Source organism: Malaclemys terrapin, chromosome 5, assembly GCF_027887155.1.
Source record: "Malaclemys terrapin pileata isolate rMalTer1 chromosome 5, rMalTer1.hap1, whole genome shotgun sequence".
NCBI lineage: Eukaryota > Metazoa > Chordata > Testudines > Emydidae > Malaclemys > Malaclemys terrapin.
The window spans coordinates 50476631-50492932 of NC_071509.1; the positions used below are offsets into that span (position 1 = coordinate 50476631).

Consider the following 16302-nt stretch of genomic DNA (forward strand, 5'->3'; position numbering starts at 1 on the left):
CAGTCTGGGCTGGCCACAGACAAGAGTAGATGTATGTTACAGGCTCCTGCAGGGGACTGCCAGAGCTCCAGGACCCAGAAGCCAGCTGGGCTGAGGTTCCAATCGACCCACAGCCGACCGCCGCCAATGGAGGAGAGACAGCAGAGGTACAAGCTTACCAGCCTTGAATGGAAGGGTAGGAAGTGGCGCAGGGATATGGACTGAGCTACCGGGTGAGCTAGACTGATTGTGGAAACTCCGTTTCCCTAGGGCCACACAGCAGGACTGCCCCATTGACCTTAGCCATTGGGCTGCGCTGCCATGTACTGAAGGGTGACTGCACTGACTCTGGCCACTGGGCTGCGCTGCCCTGGGGGCCAAGGCAGCTGTGGTGACACAGGAGGCTAGGCCACTTGGACTACTAAATTTTACTTTGATTCCCCCAAGACCTGATGCCCCAAATTGGGGTATACCTGTGACCATGGTACCAACAAAGGTGGTGCGAAGTAGACAATGCCGAGTGTTGCGGTGTTGTGACGGACAGTGCTGGTAAATCTGGTGCCTTGATGGGCTGTAATAAACACACCTTTGCATTCCTGTGCCCTTGAGCCCTTGTTATCAAAGAAGATCTCTATGCTGTCTCTTTATTATGATGCAGCACTGAGGGTTCTGGACCCACTTTTCCCCATCCCAGCAGCAAATGACTTCTTTGAGGAGCCAATCCTCTTACTTCGTCAACTTGGCATTTAAGATGCCAGTCCTTGGACAACAGGGATTCTTGACTACTCTGACGGATTTTTTTTTTTTTAGTCTCTTTCAGTTTCTTTACTGCTCCTGAGCTCAATGTCACATCTCTAGTGACAGGCACAGTGGAAGAATGAGTTGGGAACAAGAAATCTCTGTGCTCAGTCTCTACTCCGAGGTTGATATAATGCTCTTGGATTTTTCCATAAGGAAAAAAAAAAATAAAGAAAAGAGAAGCCTTTCCTCCCACAGATCTAGGCTCTGACAAACTAACCCTGCCCCAATCTGCTCTCTCTCTCTCTCTCTCTCTCTCTCATTTAGCCATTGGCAGAAGAAACAGTAACAACTACAACTAACTATAAACAAATTAATTACAAACTTCTACTCTACTAAGTAACAAAAACTACAAAAAGGACACAATTTTGTTTTGACTCACTGTCTAAAGTGGTTAGAAAGAACTGAGTGGAATTTGGGCATACAGGGTGCATGAACAACCCTTGCCAGACACTACTAGTGAAAATGCTCCAAACTCTTGTTCTGGGGTACACAGACACCCATAAGTGGGATCCACGTTGGGAGTAACTCAAAGAATGAATCAAACATTTATTTGATATGCTTATTTTAAAAGTTTGTACTGTTAGAAGATTTCTGATCAGAAGTATGAGAAATTCAACCAGAAAAAGGGTTGCTTTACTTGACTAATGTGGAAGCCAGAATATAAAAGTGGTACATTATTTCTGCAGTTAAAACAAAGTGTACTCTTACCTAGATAACCCAGAGAAGTCAGCTTCTTCTTCTTCACATCTCTCATCTAGCTCTTTCAAAGCAAGAGTGACATCTTCTTCACATATAGATTCAGAACAGCTCTCAGGAGCTGGCAGTTTTGGCATTTCAGGAATTTCCAACTCTAGAGGTTCCTGACAGATCAGAGATTCTTGTTCTTGTAATACATATGATCCAGCGTCTTCACTAGCAATGCTAACCCGTTCATCCTTGACAGCTGAACTGCCATCCTGCAAAGCAAATATATTTTTCATTGCTCTTACAGAAGGGATAGATGTATATCAACTTCTCTTAAGCTACAGGAGTCAGTACTTAAAAACAAAAGTATGTTTACATCACCCAATTTTATTTTAAGTATTCAGATATTTGGATTCTTCATATACTGAATTATACACCTTTAGTTATGCTTCAGTCATAAAGAATCTTTCTTTTTAATGTTTTCCAACTTCTGGTTAGAATACTCCAGTTTTTCTTTCTAAAATGCAATTTGTCATGTATAGCATATGTAATTTTTCCACTAATGTCAACTAATGATATTACAAGAAAGCCCTCTCATGAAAATGTGTGCAAATATTTTAAATATTTTTCTAGACAAAACTAATATGATCAAAACCTTCAAAGCTTAACTTTTGAGTGAACAAATCAAAAATCACTGGCTCATGATTGCCTATAGCATCAAATGCCTACTTCCGGAACTACTATGAAAAAACTCTCCCCTTTCCATTCTCCCTCCTCAAACTGTTTCCCATCATAAATAACTGGCAGAATGGAAGAAACCACCCTGGGAAACAGATTTTGCATAATTTGTCTTAATAAACTGGAGTTATTGCTAGAACTCTCATTTTTAACCCTGACCAATTAAAACTATATACTACATCATTGACTATCATGAGTAAATCATTCTGATATACGTTAAAATGTCCTGTACTTTTTTCCATTGTAAAACACTACAACATTAACATCACTACATTAAACAGATGATGGGTTTTGGACTTCGCTAATTTATGAATGAGCCCAAACACCTGAAATATTCATTAGATTTTATTTCCACAATAAAAATCAACTTCCTTATAATTGTTCTCAGGAGGCAATTTCCTATATATATTAGCACTCTCATGGTGATGTTATGTCTCCTACACTGGGACACACAGGATTGCTCTCAAGCTATTTCAGAGAATTTCTACTGTGTACACACACACACACACACACACACACACACACACTCTCGCTCTCCATGTTATGGCTTCTATCAATCCCAAATTTCTTTTCACTATAAACTAACTGAACACATATTAAAGACTGGACAATCCATCCCTGAATAGCAGTACATCATCATTTACTCTCACATTTGTCCTGAAGCTATTAGACCAGGATAGTGATATGTCAGGCCGTGATAGTACTCTGTTCCTTATGACAACTGGCTAATGACATCACCCCTGAAGTACCTCTTTTAGATATCTGGAGTTCTGTCACATAAAATAGCTATTTTGTCCCATCGAATAGCAAATGTCCATGGGCATGACAGACATTTTTAAGACAGCTGTAGAAAAAACAATGTAGGTCTAAACAGTGGCCCATTTCTAGTACAGATTTTTTCAAAGCAAGGTCAACGGGTGAGTCCAGATCCACAAAGAACATAATGGAGAGAGATCATTAATAAGATAAGTATTCGCTAGATATTCTTCCAGATAAAAAACGGAACAGTCAAATGTGTGTTATTGTTCTTCTGAATATTGCTGTGTTAATACGTGCTAAATGTGTCTTCTCCACATGGTCAAGGTTGAAATTTTCTAGACTCCTTAATAGAGAAATGCTTTCAGTTAAGCTGTATATAGTAGAAGGGCATACGGAACACCTGGGAAATGGCATCATTTATCAGAAATCTTAATGAATCTGCAATGCCAGTGGTGATCCAGACTGATGTGTCCTTCCCTAAAAACTTGCTTGATTGTTAGGTATTCGTTTTTGTAAGGAAGATACCATTAGGAATGAAAATTCCCTGTCCTCACTACAAGACTGACATACTGTTATTGGGAAATAACCTAATGTGCATGAGTGAAACAATAAGGTTCAGAACACACAGGTATTCTCTCTGATCAGGAAAGAGAAAGAAAAATGGAATGCCGTGAAATCTTGCAATTTTTATTGTATTGTATTTAACATTAACTTTTTTTCAATTGTTTTAGTTTTAAATCTGTGCCAGAGTCTTCAGAGAATTCAGTTGTTTCTGAATTTTCCATTACTAAAAATATTCATAATTTGCCTGGAAACTTTGTTAGAAATCTTTTTCTAGGCTAATTTTAACCTGTGTATATTCATTAGGTCTCAAAAAGAGAAAAAAATCCTAGCGAGAGGCTCCCCTTAGTCTAATGATGATCAAAGGGATGGAATTCAAGTCATATGAGCAAAGGTGAAAGGAACTGGGTATGTTTAGTTTGGAAAAGAGGAGATGGGGGGGAGAGATACAAATACTTGAAAGGCTGACATAAAAAAATGGAGAAAAGACGTTCTCTTTTGCCTCAGAGGGCAGAACAAGAGGCAGTGGGTTCAAACTATAGCATATCCAATTTAGATTAAATCTCAGGAAAAGACTTCCTAACTGTAAGAACAGTAGGACAATGGAACAGACTGCCTTGGGAGGTTGTGGAAGCTCCTTCACTGGAGGTTTTCAAAAGGAGGCTGGATAGCCATTTGTCTTGAATGGTTTAGACCCAACAAACACTGCATCTTGGCAGAGGGTTAGACTAGATGACCCTTGCGGTCCCTTCTAATTCTATGATTCTATTATTCTAATGGTCACATAGCTATCAGACTACCAAAGTTTTGTCTATGGCTAAGATTGTGAACTATCAACTCAAACTAAATAAGAGTCAAACATTGTTCTCCCCTCCAGAACGCTGTTGCAAACCTGTGCCACAGAGGAAAGTTTAACTCAAAGGATTTTTTTTTGGGGGGGGGGGGGGGGGGAAGAGAGAGAGGAGAGAGAAGGGAAGGGGGGAAGAAACCAGCAGGTCCAAGACATGTCAAGGGCTGACAGATTTAAGCAGCCTCAGGCATGTCTACACTGCAGTTGGGAGTGTGATTGCAGCATACACAGACATACCAGAGCTACAGTTAACCTAGCTAGATCAAAGCTAACTCAGGTATGTCTACATGTGCTCCTTATTGCAGTGTAGACATACTCTGATGCAAAGGAAAATTTAGCATATTATTTCTAGTCTCTAGGAAGAAGGGATTGACAGCTGGAGGCTTTGACACAGAATACTATACAGAGTCCCTTCTGAAACTTGCAATTTATAATTTGGGGTGGGTATTTCTGGAAACTGCTGGAATCTTTTACTTTCCACTTCAGCATCCACATAAGAGAACAAAGAATGTTTAACCAGGTACAACAGACTTTTTTCTTTAGAGAACAAATATTTTCTACAAGAATTTACTGTTCTCTTAATTCCATATGTATGGTTTATCTCATATTTTATATTAATATAATCTATAAGTAAATACAGTTTGCAGATAACTGTCAATGTAAGTAAAGAAAACATCTTCATTAACAATGCATTCACTTTTCCATAATGCCTCATCTTTAGAGCACAGATTTAGAGACTATGTTGTGCTGCAATATTATAAAACTAGGATCCTGTGACAGAGTGGGATTAGCTTAAGGCCAACTCACCACTCTATAAGCTTCCCGAAGGGGCCAAATTGGGAAGATAATTGATTAAGGACTGGGTCATTAACCAGTTAACAAGGTGATTCAGCTTGTCAGCTGGGGACAGTTAAAAGGGAGACAGGAAAGGAGGAGGAGGCTGGAAGGAAGGGCAAAGACAGAGAGATGAGATCTCTCCCCCCATTGGACCCTGTGCCTATGGATTAGGTAGAGGTTGGGGAAAGTCTTATGCTGCAGAGACACAAATCTGTATAAGACACTGTAAATAAAGCACGTTGTGTTGAACCTACAGGGGACTATGTGAGGACTGTTTGCAAAGCAAAACACATGGGGAAGGGGAGCACATGGGGAAGGAAACACAAATAGTCTCATTATCTTCAAAGGGTTTTCAGGATGGTGGTCCTGAACTGTAAGCAAGTTCAGAATATGGAAATTAGGAAGCATAAAGTTAACCTTCTACATTTAGAGACAATTAATAATCAGATACTCAAATCTTCCAGAAAAGAGCTGGAACACAGTCTTTTAACAGATTTTATTAATATTCTGTTTTTTCCCACCTAGTGCCTCAATCCCACAACTGTATCTGTGCAGGTGGACCCTTGCATCCATTTAGAGCTTCACTGACTTTATCAGAGCTCTGTGCAGGTGCAAGGATCCATCTGAGCCGTTAACTGCAGAATTTGAGCCTATGTCCTTAAATCGACACTGCAAACCCATGTAGGTTTAAAGAACAAATTCAAAATGGCAGATGAGAATTTCTCACCTTTGCTAAACCTAGCATTTCATTTTATATAAATGAGACAAAATTAAACATTTTAATAATCCAAAGAGAAAGACACTTTGGATTCTAATTATTGTTACTGTTACTACTAGCGTTTAAAATCCATAAATCTGTCCCTGGGAATAAAACAAACAAGAACTTGCAGCACAAGAAAATCAGCAAAACAAAACCTCTGCTAAAGAAAAAACACTGTATTAAAGAGAAGTTACTTACCTTGCACAGTAACTGGACTTCTTCCAGATGTGTGGTCCCTATGTGTATTCTATTGTGGGCACACATGTGCTCCATGTGCCGGAGACTGGAAGATTTTTGGTAGCAGTGTCTGTTGGTCCACAAATGTGCCCTTCCTCTCCTCACTCTCCAAAGAGAGTACAAGAGGTGGTGTGGCCCAACCATTTCTCCAGTTCCTTCTCTACTGCAAATTGTAAGAGAAAGATCTGAAGCAGAGGGGAAGTAAGGTGGGTAGTAAAATACAACAGGGATCACACATCTTGAAGAATGCCAGCTACTATACAAGGTAAGTAACTTGAGTTCTGATCCCTATGTATTTTTCACACAGGTGACTGACAAGCAGTAGTCACGGAAGAGGAGGGTGGCAAGGACCTCTGCCATATCAATGACAGTTGTACTGCTGTATTGATAGATGCATCAGCTGCTAAAGCCTGCACTAGGACATAGAGTCTCATGAAGGTAGAGATCAAACCCCACACATTGCTGCATTACATATTTTGATGACAGGAATGCCACAAAGAGGGTAAGTCTACACTGCAATTAAAAACCTGCGGCTGGCCCGTGCCAACTGACTCGGGCTCATCAGGCTCGTGGCTGTTTAACTGCAGTGTAGACTTCTGAGCTTGAGCTGGAGCCCGAGCTCTAGGACTCTGGGAGGTGGGAGGGTCCCAGAGCTCAGGATGCAGCCTGAGCTCAGAAGTCTACACTGCAATTAAACAGTCCCTTAGCCTGAGCCTGTGTCCACTGGCACAGGCCATCAGTGGGTTTTTAATTACAATGTAGACATACCCAAAGAGACTACAGAAGTGGCCTGAGCTCCTATGGAGTAAGTGCTCGCTCCCTGTAAGAGAAGAGCATTCGACAACCCATAACACAGGACAATGCATCCCAAAATCGATGTGGAAAGTCTTTGGGAAGAGATTGCTTCCCCTCTCTGTTCTGGGAATGATATAAATAATCTAGGCAGTTTCCTAAAGGATTTGTTTCTTTGGAGGGAGAACCATGGCCCAACAGATATCCAAGGAATGAATTCTACTATCTTCACTGGTGGCATGTGGGTTTGGGAAAAAGGTAGGTGGAGTGTCTGATGGAAACCCAAGACCACCTTGGTGGTAAATTAAGGATGTAGTCTAAGAGAAATGTTATCTTTATGGAAGATTATATATGGTGGGTCTACATAAGGGCCCTAAGTTCACCTACTCTTCTGGCTGAGGTGACGGCTGCCTAAAAGACCACCTTCATATCAAGTAGACTAAAGAGCATGAAGCATGGGTTTGAATGGAGAACTTGTTAACAACGAGAGGGCCAAATTGAGGTCCCATGTTGGGATAGGTTTGATAATTGGAGGAAAGGTTCTGACCAGATCCTTCAGAAAATATACTGTCACAGAATGGGTGAAGATTGAGTGGTTATCAATCAGAGGATGACAGGGCTGATAGCTGCTAAGTGGACACTTAGGGAGCTAAGGGAAAGACTTGTTGTCTTTAAGGATAGGAGATATTTAAATATCGGAGGGACACTGGATTCCTCTGAAGTTATCTAGTGACACTGTAACCAGACCGGGAACCTTTTCCGCTTAGCTACATAGCATTTCCTCATGGAGTCTTTCCTAATATTGTTAAAGATGGTCTGGCCTGTCTGTGAACATGATCTCTAAGTCTGACACCCTTCCAAATATTAAACTGTCAGGTGGAAGGAGCTGGACTGGGATGTCTGACCCTACCCTTGTCTTCTGTCAAAAGGTCTGGGAAGGTCTGGATTGTGATATATGGGCGTACTGACATCTGAAGAAGTCTGGGATATTAGAATTGTCTTGGCCCTCTGGGAGCATGCAGAATGATCATTGCCCCATTTTGTGCAATCTTCCTGAGAATATGAAGTAAGAGGAGGATGTGTGGGAAGGAGTACCTAGTAACCAAGTCACTAGAAATGCATCACTGCACTTAATCGCAATTAATTTTTTTAATCATTTGACAGCCCTAGTCAAAATCACTTTGGAGAAGAATAGTAACAGAGGCTCCTCTGCGATAGTGCTTCTGGTTTGCCCAGACCCCAATGATCTGATTTGGATATAGATAGAGATCTCTTTAATATTTTTAATGAAATAATTACTACTGGGCACTGTGTGATTATGGGAGACTAATTTCGCAGCTACAGATTGGAGGGCAAGTGCTACTAATAATGGCAGCGCCCAGATATTCTTGGATGCAGTAGCCAACAAATTTCTTCACTAAACAGTCAACGAACCAAGAGGAGGTGATGCCATTTTAGATTTAGTATTGGTAAGTAGCGACGACCTCATAGAAGAACTGGTTGTAGAGGACAACCTTGGTTCAAGTGATCATGAGTTAATTCAGTTTAAATTGGAAGGATAAACAAAAATAGGTCTGCAGCTAGAGTCCTTGATTTCAAAAGGGCCAAAACTTAAAAAAATAAATTAAAGGAATTAGTTAGGGAAGTGGACTGGACTGAAGAAAACTCTGAAGGTGAGGCTTGAAAGTAAAAGTAAAAGTTGAAGAAACTATCTGAAGCCTACATCCCAAGCAAGGGAGAAAAAATCATAGGGGAGAATTGCAGACCAAACTGGATGAACAAGCATCTCAAACAGGTTATTAAGAGAAAGCCTATTAGGAATGGAAGAAGGGATGGATCAGCAAGGAAAACTACCTCTTTGAGGTCAAAAAATGTAGAGAAAAAATGAGAACTGCCAAAAGCCAGTTGGATCTTCCAAGGAAAGTAAAACCTATTCTAAAAGATTCTTTAGCCATATAAATAAAAATAAAACCAGGAAAGAAGAAGAGGGACCGCTAAACACGGAGGAGGGGTGGAGATTAAAAACAGTTTAGGTATGGTCTAACACCTAAATGTATACATTGTCATAAAGGAACACAGACCTATTAGTTTGACCTCAATTATATGCAAGGTTTTAGAACAAATTTTGAAAGACAGTAGTTAAGGACATAGAGGTAAATGGTAATTGGGATAAAATACAACATTGTTTTATAAAAAGTAGATCAGACCAACTTGATCTCTTTGAGAAGATAACTGATTTTCTAGTCAAAGGAAATGTAGGTCTAATCTACCTGGATTTCAGTAAAGATCCAAATGGGAAATTATTAAATTGGTGAAGGTGGATAACAAACTCATTAAAGGGGAGACTGCAACAGGTTATGCAAAAAGGTGAACTGTCAGGTGGAGGGAGGTTACTAGTGGAGTTTCTCAAGAACTGGTGTTGGGCCTAATTTTATTTAACATTTTCATTAGTGCCCTGGGCATAAAAAATGGGAGTGTGCTAACAAAATTTGCAGATGACACATAATTGGGAGGTATTGCCAATATGTAGGAGGACTGAAATGTTATACAAGAAGATTTGGATGACCTTGAAAGCCAGTATAACAGAAATAGAATGAAATTTAATAGTGCAAAGTGCAAGGTTATGCACTTAGGGACTTACAACAAGAATTTTTGCTATAAGCTGGGGACGTATCAGTTGGAAGTGACAGAGGAGGAGAAAGCCCTGGGTATACTGGTTGATCACAGGATGACTATGAAATGCCAATGTCATGCAGCCATGAAAAAGACTAATGCAATCCTAGGATGCATATCAGGCAAGGTATTGCCAGTAGAGATAGGGAAGTATTATCATCATTATACAATGATTTCATTTGGAATACTGTGTGTAATTCTGGTTTCCAATGTTTAAGAAAGATGAATTCAAACTGGAACAGGTGCAGAGAAGGGCTACTAGATGATCAGAGGAATGGAGAACCTAAATTAGAAGAGGAGATTTAAGGATCTTATCTTGCTTAGCCTAACAAAATGAAGGCTCAGGGGAGAGATGATTGCTCTGTATAAATACATCAGCGGGATGAACCCTAGGGAGGGAGAAGAGTTATCTAGTTTAAGGGCCAATTCTGGCACAAGAACAAATGGATATAAACTGGCCATCAATAAGTTTAGGAGTGAAATTAAATGAAGGTTTCTAACCATCAGAGGTGTGAAGTTCTGGAACAGCCTTCTCAGGGGGAGTAGTAGGGCAAAAAACCCTAATTTGTTTCAAGAATGAGCTTGATAAGTTTATGGAGGGGTGGTATGTTGAGATTGTCACAATGGCACATGGTCCATCTACGACTAGAAACAAATATTTCTAATGGCTGGCGATGGGACACTAGATGGAGATGGGACACTAGACGGAGTTATTATCAAGAATTCTTTCCCAGGTGTCTAAAATGATGGATTGCACCAACATGCTCAGGGTCTTAGGACTCCCATATTTGGGGTTGGGAAGGAATTTTCCTGTTTTTTTTTTTTTTTTTTTTGCCTTCTCCTGCACCACAGGGCACAGTTCACTTGCTGGTTTGAACTGGAGTAAATGTTGGATTTTCTGTAATTTGAAGTCTTTAAATCAAGATTTGAGGCAGACGTTATGGGTCTATTACAGGAGTGGGTGGGTGACATTCTGTGGCCTACAATGTGCAGGAGGTCAGATTAAATGATCATGATGGTCCCTTCTGGCCTTAAAGTCTATGAGTCTTTGTGCATCCCGGACTCCTGGGGAGTCCACGTATCCTGCACTGTATGTTAATCCAGCCAGGTGCCCCATCTTAACAAGGAGGCATCCGTGATCATTAGTGGAGGAGTAAAGGGGACTCCCCCACACACACTTCATCCCTGTCCTCCCACCAAGCTAGAGAAGCCCACACTCTGTGTGGGAGTGAGACAAGCTTATCCATACCTTGTCCGCCTGCCATATATACCAATTGAAGCCAAGCCTGTCAGGCAATGGAGACAAGTCTCAAGAAGGAGATCACATATGTACATGACACCATGTCACCTGGAAGGATGAGACATGAATGGACTGATGTCTTTGCGCTCAGCCGGAGCTGACTGACAAGTTCCTTTATGGACTGGAATCTGTCCTTTTGCAGGTACACTTTGGTCCTGACAGAGTCCAGAGTCACTCTGATAAATTCTATAGTCCGTGCTGGAACTAAAATGGAGACTTTTCTATGTTTACGCAAAGTCCCAGTGATAGAAGACTGAGCAGGAAAGTGGTTGCTGTCAATACTTCCTGCTGAGATTTCCCCCATAAGTAGTGAGATGTTGAGGTAGAGGAAAACTGATATCTGAAGTGGGCTGCCACTACTTGGTGTATTTTTGTGAATACCCTTGGTGCTGTAGCAAGACCAAATGGGAGCATCTTCTATTGGTAATGGTTCAGGCCCTCTGCAAACCTTAGAAACTTTATGTGTGGGGTGGACGTCTATATAGAAGTAGGCATATTGAGAGCTGCAAACCAGCTGCCTTTATTCACTGGGGACAGGTTGACCATCCTGAATTTCGATTTGTGGATGAAGACATTGAGTTTTGAGAGTGCCAAGACGGGTCTCAATCCTCCCTTTTTCTTGGGGATGAGGAAATACTTTGAGTAAAACCCTTTCCATAGATGTGGGGTAGGTATGCATTCCATAGCCCCCTGTCAAAGGAGAGTGCTCACCTCTTGAGTGAGTATCCTCTCATGAGAATGGTCCCTGAAAAGAGATGGGTAAGGGGCTTTTGGAACAGATAGGGGGAGAAATTCTATAGTATAGCTTGCATGGATGATGTTAAGCACCCATCTGTCTATTATCTGCCAGGCTTGGTAGAAACTGGCTAGACGGCCACTAAATTGACTGCTGAGGTTCATAGTTGGTAAATGTGGCATCAGGGTATGTTTGCCACTCTTGAAAGTCCCATCAAAAGCATCTGTTAGTGGGAGGTTGAGAAGGAAGAAGAGGGGAGAATGTTGTTCTTGCTCTGCGGAGTCCTCTGCTACTTCCATGGAGATTCACAGTCCCTCCGGTGATAGAGGGCTAAGATGTCAGTCATGTCATGTACAGCTGTGGCCTGTGATATTTCCTCCTTGGTACCAGAGTGTAGATTCTCAGTGAGCAGAGGGTTGCCTTTGAATCTTTTAACAAGCATAACAAATATTATGTTTTCTAACTAAACAGATTGTTCCTTTCAAAAGGCAAATCCTCCACTGTAGATTGGACTTCTTTGGGAAATCCAGAGGAGCAAAGCCACCATGCTCGATGCATGACAACAGCTCTCGCCATAGATAGCGAGGCCATATCTGAGGCATTGACTGCAGCTTCGAGGGATTACCTGGTGATCAATTTCCCTTCCTCAATGAAAACTTGAAACTGAGTCCTATCTTCCTGTGGAAGTTTGTCCGTGAATTCTGCAAACACAGAACAGTTAATAAAGTTGTATTTGAAGATCAATGCTTGGCAGTTGGCTATATGGAATTGCAGGCTGGTTGAAATGAAGACATTCCTGTCCAGTAAGTCTAAACGTTTAGCAAACTTGTCATATGGAGTGGATTGGGTTTGATGTTGTTTGCTCTTCTCCGAGGCAGCCTGGATGACTGATGAGTTCGGGACAGAGTGTGTAAATAAATATTCTGTTTCCTTGGATGGTACATAGTATTTCTTCTCTGTCCTCTTTAGAGTGGGAACACACAATGCTGATTTATTCCAGACAACCATAGCAGGCTCCAGGATAGCCTCATTAATGGGAAGCACCATCTTGCTAGGCCTCATAGCACGGTAGGATGTCTAAAAGTTTGTAAAGTGTCTCCTATACCTCCTCTACTGAGACTTGGAGCGTGTCGGCAACCCATCTTAACAGATACTAAAATTGCCTGTGATCACCAGATGGAGAAGATGAGGCCAGTACAATTGCCTCATTTGGGGAAGATGATGACATTCTTGTTGGAGCCGGTGGTTCCATCAGTTCCAGTTGCTCTTCCCTCCTCTATCAATTTCTGAGGAAGTTTAGGTCCCTCTCTGTCAGGAGAGGGATGGTGTGATTCCTGATGGGAACATACAGATTCTGGGTAACGCACATATAGATCTCATTGTCCCCAGTAGGGCCAATTAGATGAGTCAAATGTTGGTTGGGATGGCATAGGGTACCACCAGTTCTGAGTTGGGGACCCTGATCTATAAGAGCAGGAGAGCAAGAGTCTGGATCCTTTAGCTGGTCTAACCTCCTGCCCTGGTGGGGGGAAAAAACTCCCTCACATTGTCATCTGATTTGCCAGAGGAGGTGAAAGTAAGTTCCAGTGCAGATGGTACCAGGGATCTTGGGATCCACCTGCTGGTAGAAGGCATGAGAGAGTGGATTTCTCTCTCATGCCAATTCTGGACTAATGGTGTCAAGATCTCTCTTGAAAGGACTGGGTTCAACAAGATTGGGGGGGAGAGAGAGACTCCAGTTCTGGGTTGGCAACAATGTCCTCAGAGGCTGTGTACTTATCTGCTGACTGAGGAGATGTCGTGTCTGTCTGGACCAGTGGAGACAGTCTGGTGAGAAGTTTAACCATCAGTGAAGGGAATGTTTGGTGTTTATCCATCAACAGTGTTTTTCTGAGGATGGCACCACTGCTGCTGTGGCAGGTGCTGGTCTGGAGGCGCTTTTATTCTTCGGAACTCAGGGGTCAATACCATGTCCCTTGTGAGCGCCTGAACTTCCTGTAATGGGGATCACTCAACTTGCATAGTGCTGGGGAAGAAGTTTTCCTCTTCGAAGAGGATCTGCAAGGGGCTCTCTTTCCTTTTAAGAGTGTGCTTTTCACTCTCTTGCCATACAAGGAAGAGGAGTACTGATCTCTATTCTTTTCAGCCCATGAGTTGAAGGTCTCTGTGTTAGGAAGCATTCTTCTTGGCACTTCTGACCACTGTACAGGGGGATCTGCCCAGCCTGGGTCAGATTGGGGCCTCATAGACCAATCTGTTGACCAATGTATACTGGTGTTTGTGTGTGCACATGTGTATATATTTATAGTTAACAATATGTATTATTTGCAACATATATTTATATATTTAGGCTATATAACTGCTATAATACTTGTACTTAGTATGCATTAAGTATAAATATTATAGCAATTATATATCCTAAATTGGCCTATTCCTTTGTTACAATCCTGTTCTCTTATGCTAAGTATCCCTTAAACCAAAATTTACTTCAGCAAATGCAAGGAGTTAAGTAAATAGGGAAACTGTCAGGATTAGGACAGATGATTGTTTTACCATAACAGGGAGGGAGTTATTCTCACAGACCAGTATCTGGAATGTCTCAAAGGAAAGGGATAAGATATATGAGTGTTCTACCCTGGTACAAACACAGGATGTATCTTCATGCCCCTTAGTACCTGAAATACATGTGTTCAGGACAGTGATATGGGGTACATCATTACACCAGAAAAACAAGGTAGAAATCTAGTTTCAGATGATGTACACAGTACCCTTTTTTTGTAAACAGGTTGAGTAAAAAAGATGGTTTTGGGTGTGTAACTTTGGGAGCACACCTTCTATGTAAGGAGAATGCAACAATGCTTGCCAGAGATTGGTGTTGTATTGAACCTTTTTCCTGTACTATATTATTATCGGCTTTTAGCAATAAATCTGATGGATATTGGTTATTTGGTCTCTTAAATATATTTCATAACAAAAAATGTGTGATCAAGCAACTATCTACACAGTTTTTTAACACAATCCATAAAAAACTTTCAAGGCTGATATTCATGTGCTTGGCGGGGTTCAGCAGGGGAACGATTGGCAAATAGAGTAACTCCTCACTTAAAGTCATTCTGGTTAACGTTGTTACGTTGCTGATCAATTAGGGACCATGCTTGTTTAAAGTTGCACAATGCTCCCTTATAACACTGTTTGGCAGCCGCCTACTTTGTCCACTGCTTGCAGAAAGAGCAGCCCACTGGAGTTAGCAAGTGGGGGCTTGGAATAAGGGTGGACTGGCAGCCACCCCATCAGCTCCCCACTTCCCTAAGTTCCCTGTGCGGCAGGCGCCCAGCAGGCTATCAATTGCTGGCAGTTCAGCTGTCCCTCCCCCCCACTGCCATGGAGCTGCTCCCGGGAGCCTCCTGCTGCGTGTGGGGAGGAGGGAGTGGGGGGCTAATGTCAGGGTGTCCCTCTCCCCCTGCTCCTGTCCCCCACTTACCCCATTCTCCATAGAGCGGGGGGAGGAGGGGAAAGAGGGAGGCATGGGAGGCGGGGGCTGTCTCAACTTGCTGATCTACTTAAAAAGGCAATGTTCTTAGAGTGGAGTCAGCATACTTAAAGGGGAAATGCACATCTCTCTCTCTCACACACAGGGTGTGCGTCTCTGTCTGCCTTGCTGTCTCCCCTCCCTCCATTTGTGCTGCCTTGTAGAGTGTGAAGCTACATTAACAACAATGGGTTGACCCTTGATGACTCAGCTGTTCTAGTTCATCATTTAGCAGCAAGGCATTCCCTGGGAAATATCCCACCCTCTTCTTACTTCACCACCTTAACCAAGATTCACAATCATCATTGCTGTGTAAAGTATTAAATTGTTTGTTTAAAACTTAAAGTGTGTGTGTGTGTGTGTGTGTGTATGTATAAATAAAATTAAATAAACACAATATAGTCTTTTGTCTGGTGAAAAAAATTTCCCTGGAACCTAACCCCCCCATTTACATTAATTCTTATGGGGAAATTGAATTCGCTTAACATCGTTTTGCTTAAAATAGCATTTTTCAGGAACATAATTACAACGTTAAGTGAGCAGTTACTGTACTGCACCTCAAAAGGAAAGTGAGCTGCTTCAATGCAACAGAGGCACCTTGGATGGTCATTGCTGACTGGGAAGATCCATATGCAAGAAGCACAATTCTTAAACCCTGGAATCCTGGGCACAATAGTCACATCATGCAGGGTGCGTGTCTGTGTCTCTCATGAGTACTAACTACTTTAATTACCAGAACTAAGAACTAGCTCACTATTTAAAACTAACAAATTATTTACAATATATACAGAAAGAATTGAAGAGATAAACTCCATGAACACTGAGGAAGTTCTATCTCAGACTACACAGTGGTAGAAAGGAACTACAGAGGTGGTTAGTCTGCACCGCCCCCTATACCCTCAGTTTGAAGCATGAGGAGAGGAAGGGCACAGGCATGGACCAACAGACACTGCTAGCAAAAATCTTCCTGTCTCAGAAGCATAGAGTGCATGCATGCCCACAGTGGAATACAGGTATGAACCAACATTCAAAGAACAATTTCAAGTTTCTTACAGAGTAATGAAAA

The 16302-nt window shown here is 41.8% G+C and overlaps 1 protein-coding gene across 14 annotated transcripts in view; it reads right to left on the bottom strand.

The window, feature by feature from the left end:
- The window catches only part of FRYL (FRY like transcription coactivator), a 397117-nt gene that overhangs the window by 37759 nt on the left and 343056 nt on the right, over positions 1–16302 (bottom strand). For 13 of the 14 annotated variants that reach the window (XR_008445036.1, XM_054029368.1, XM_054029373.1 and 10 more), the window contains one exon: positions 1489–1736. Coding sequence is in view for 12 of the 14 variants with exons in the window: in XM_054029368.1 (XP_053885343.1) it covers positions 1489–1736 (248 nt within the window). In the remaining 2 variants the exon portion in view is untranslated. Of the gene's footprint in view, positions 1–1488; positions 1737–16302 lie in introns of those variants that run through there. The other variant, XR_008445037.1, reaches the window with a different exon arrangement.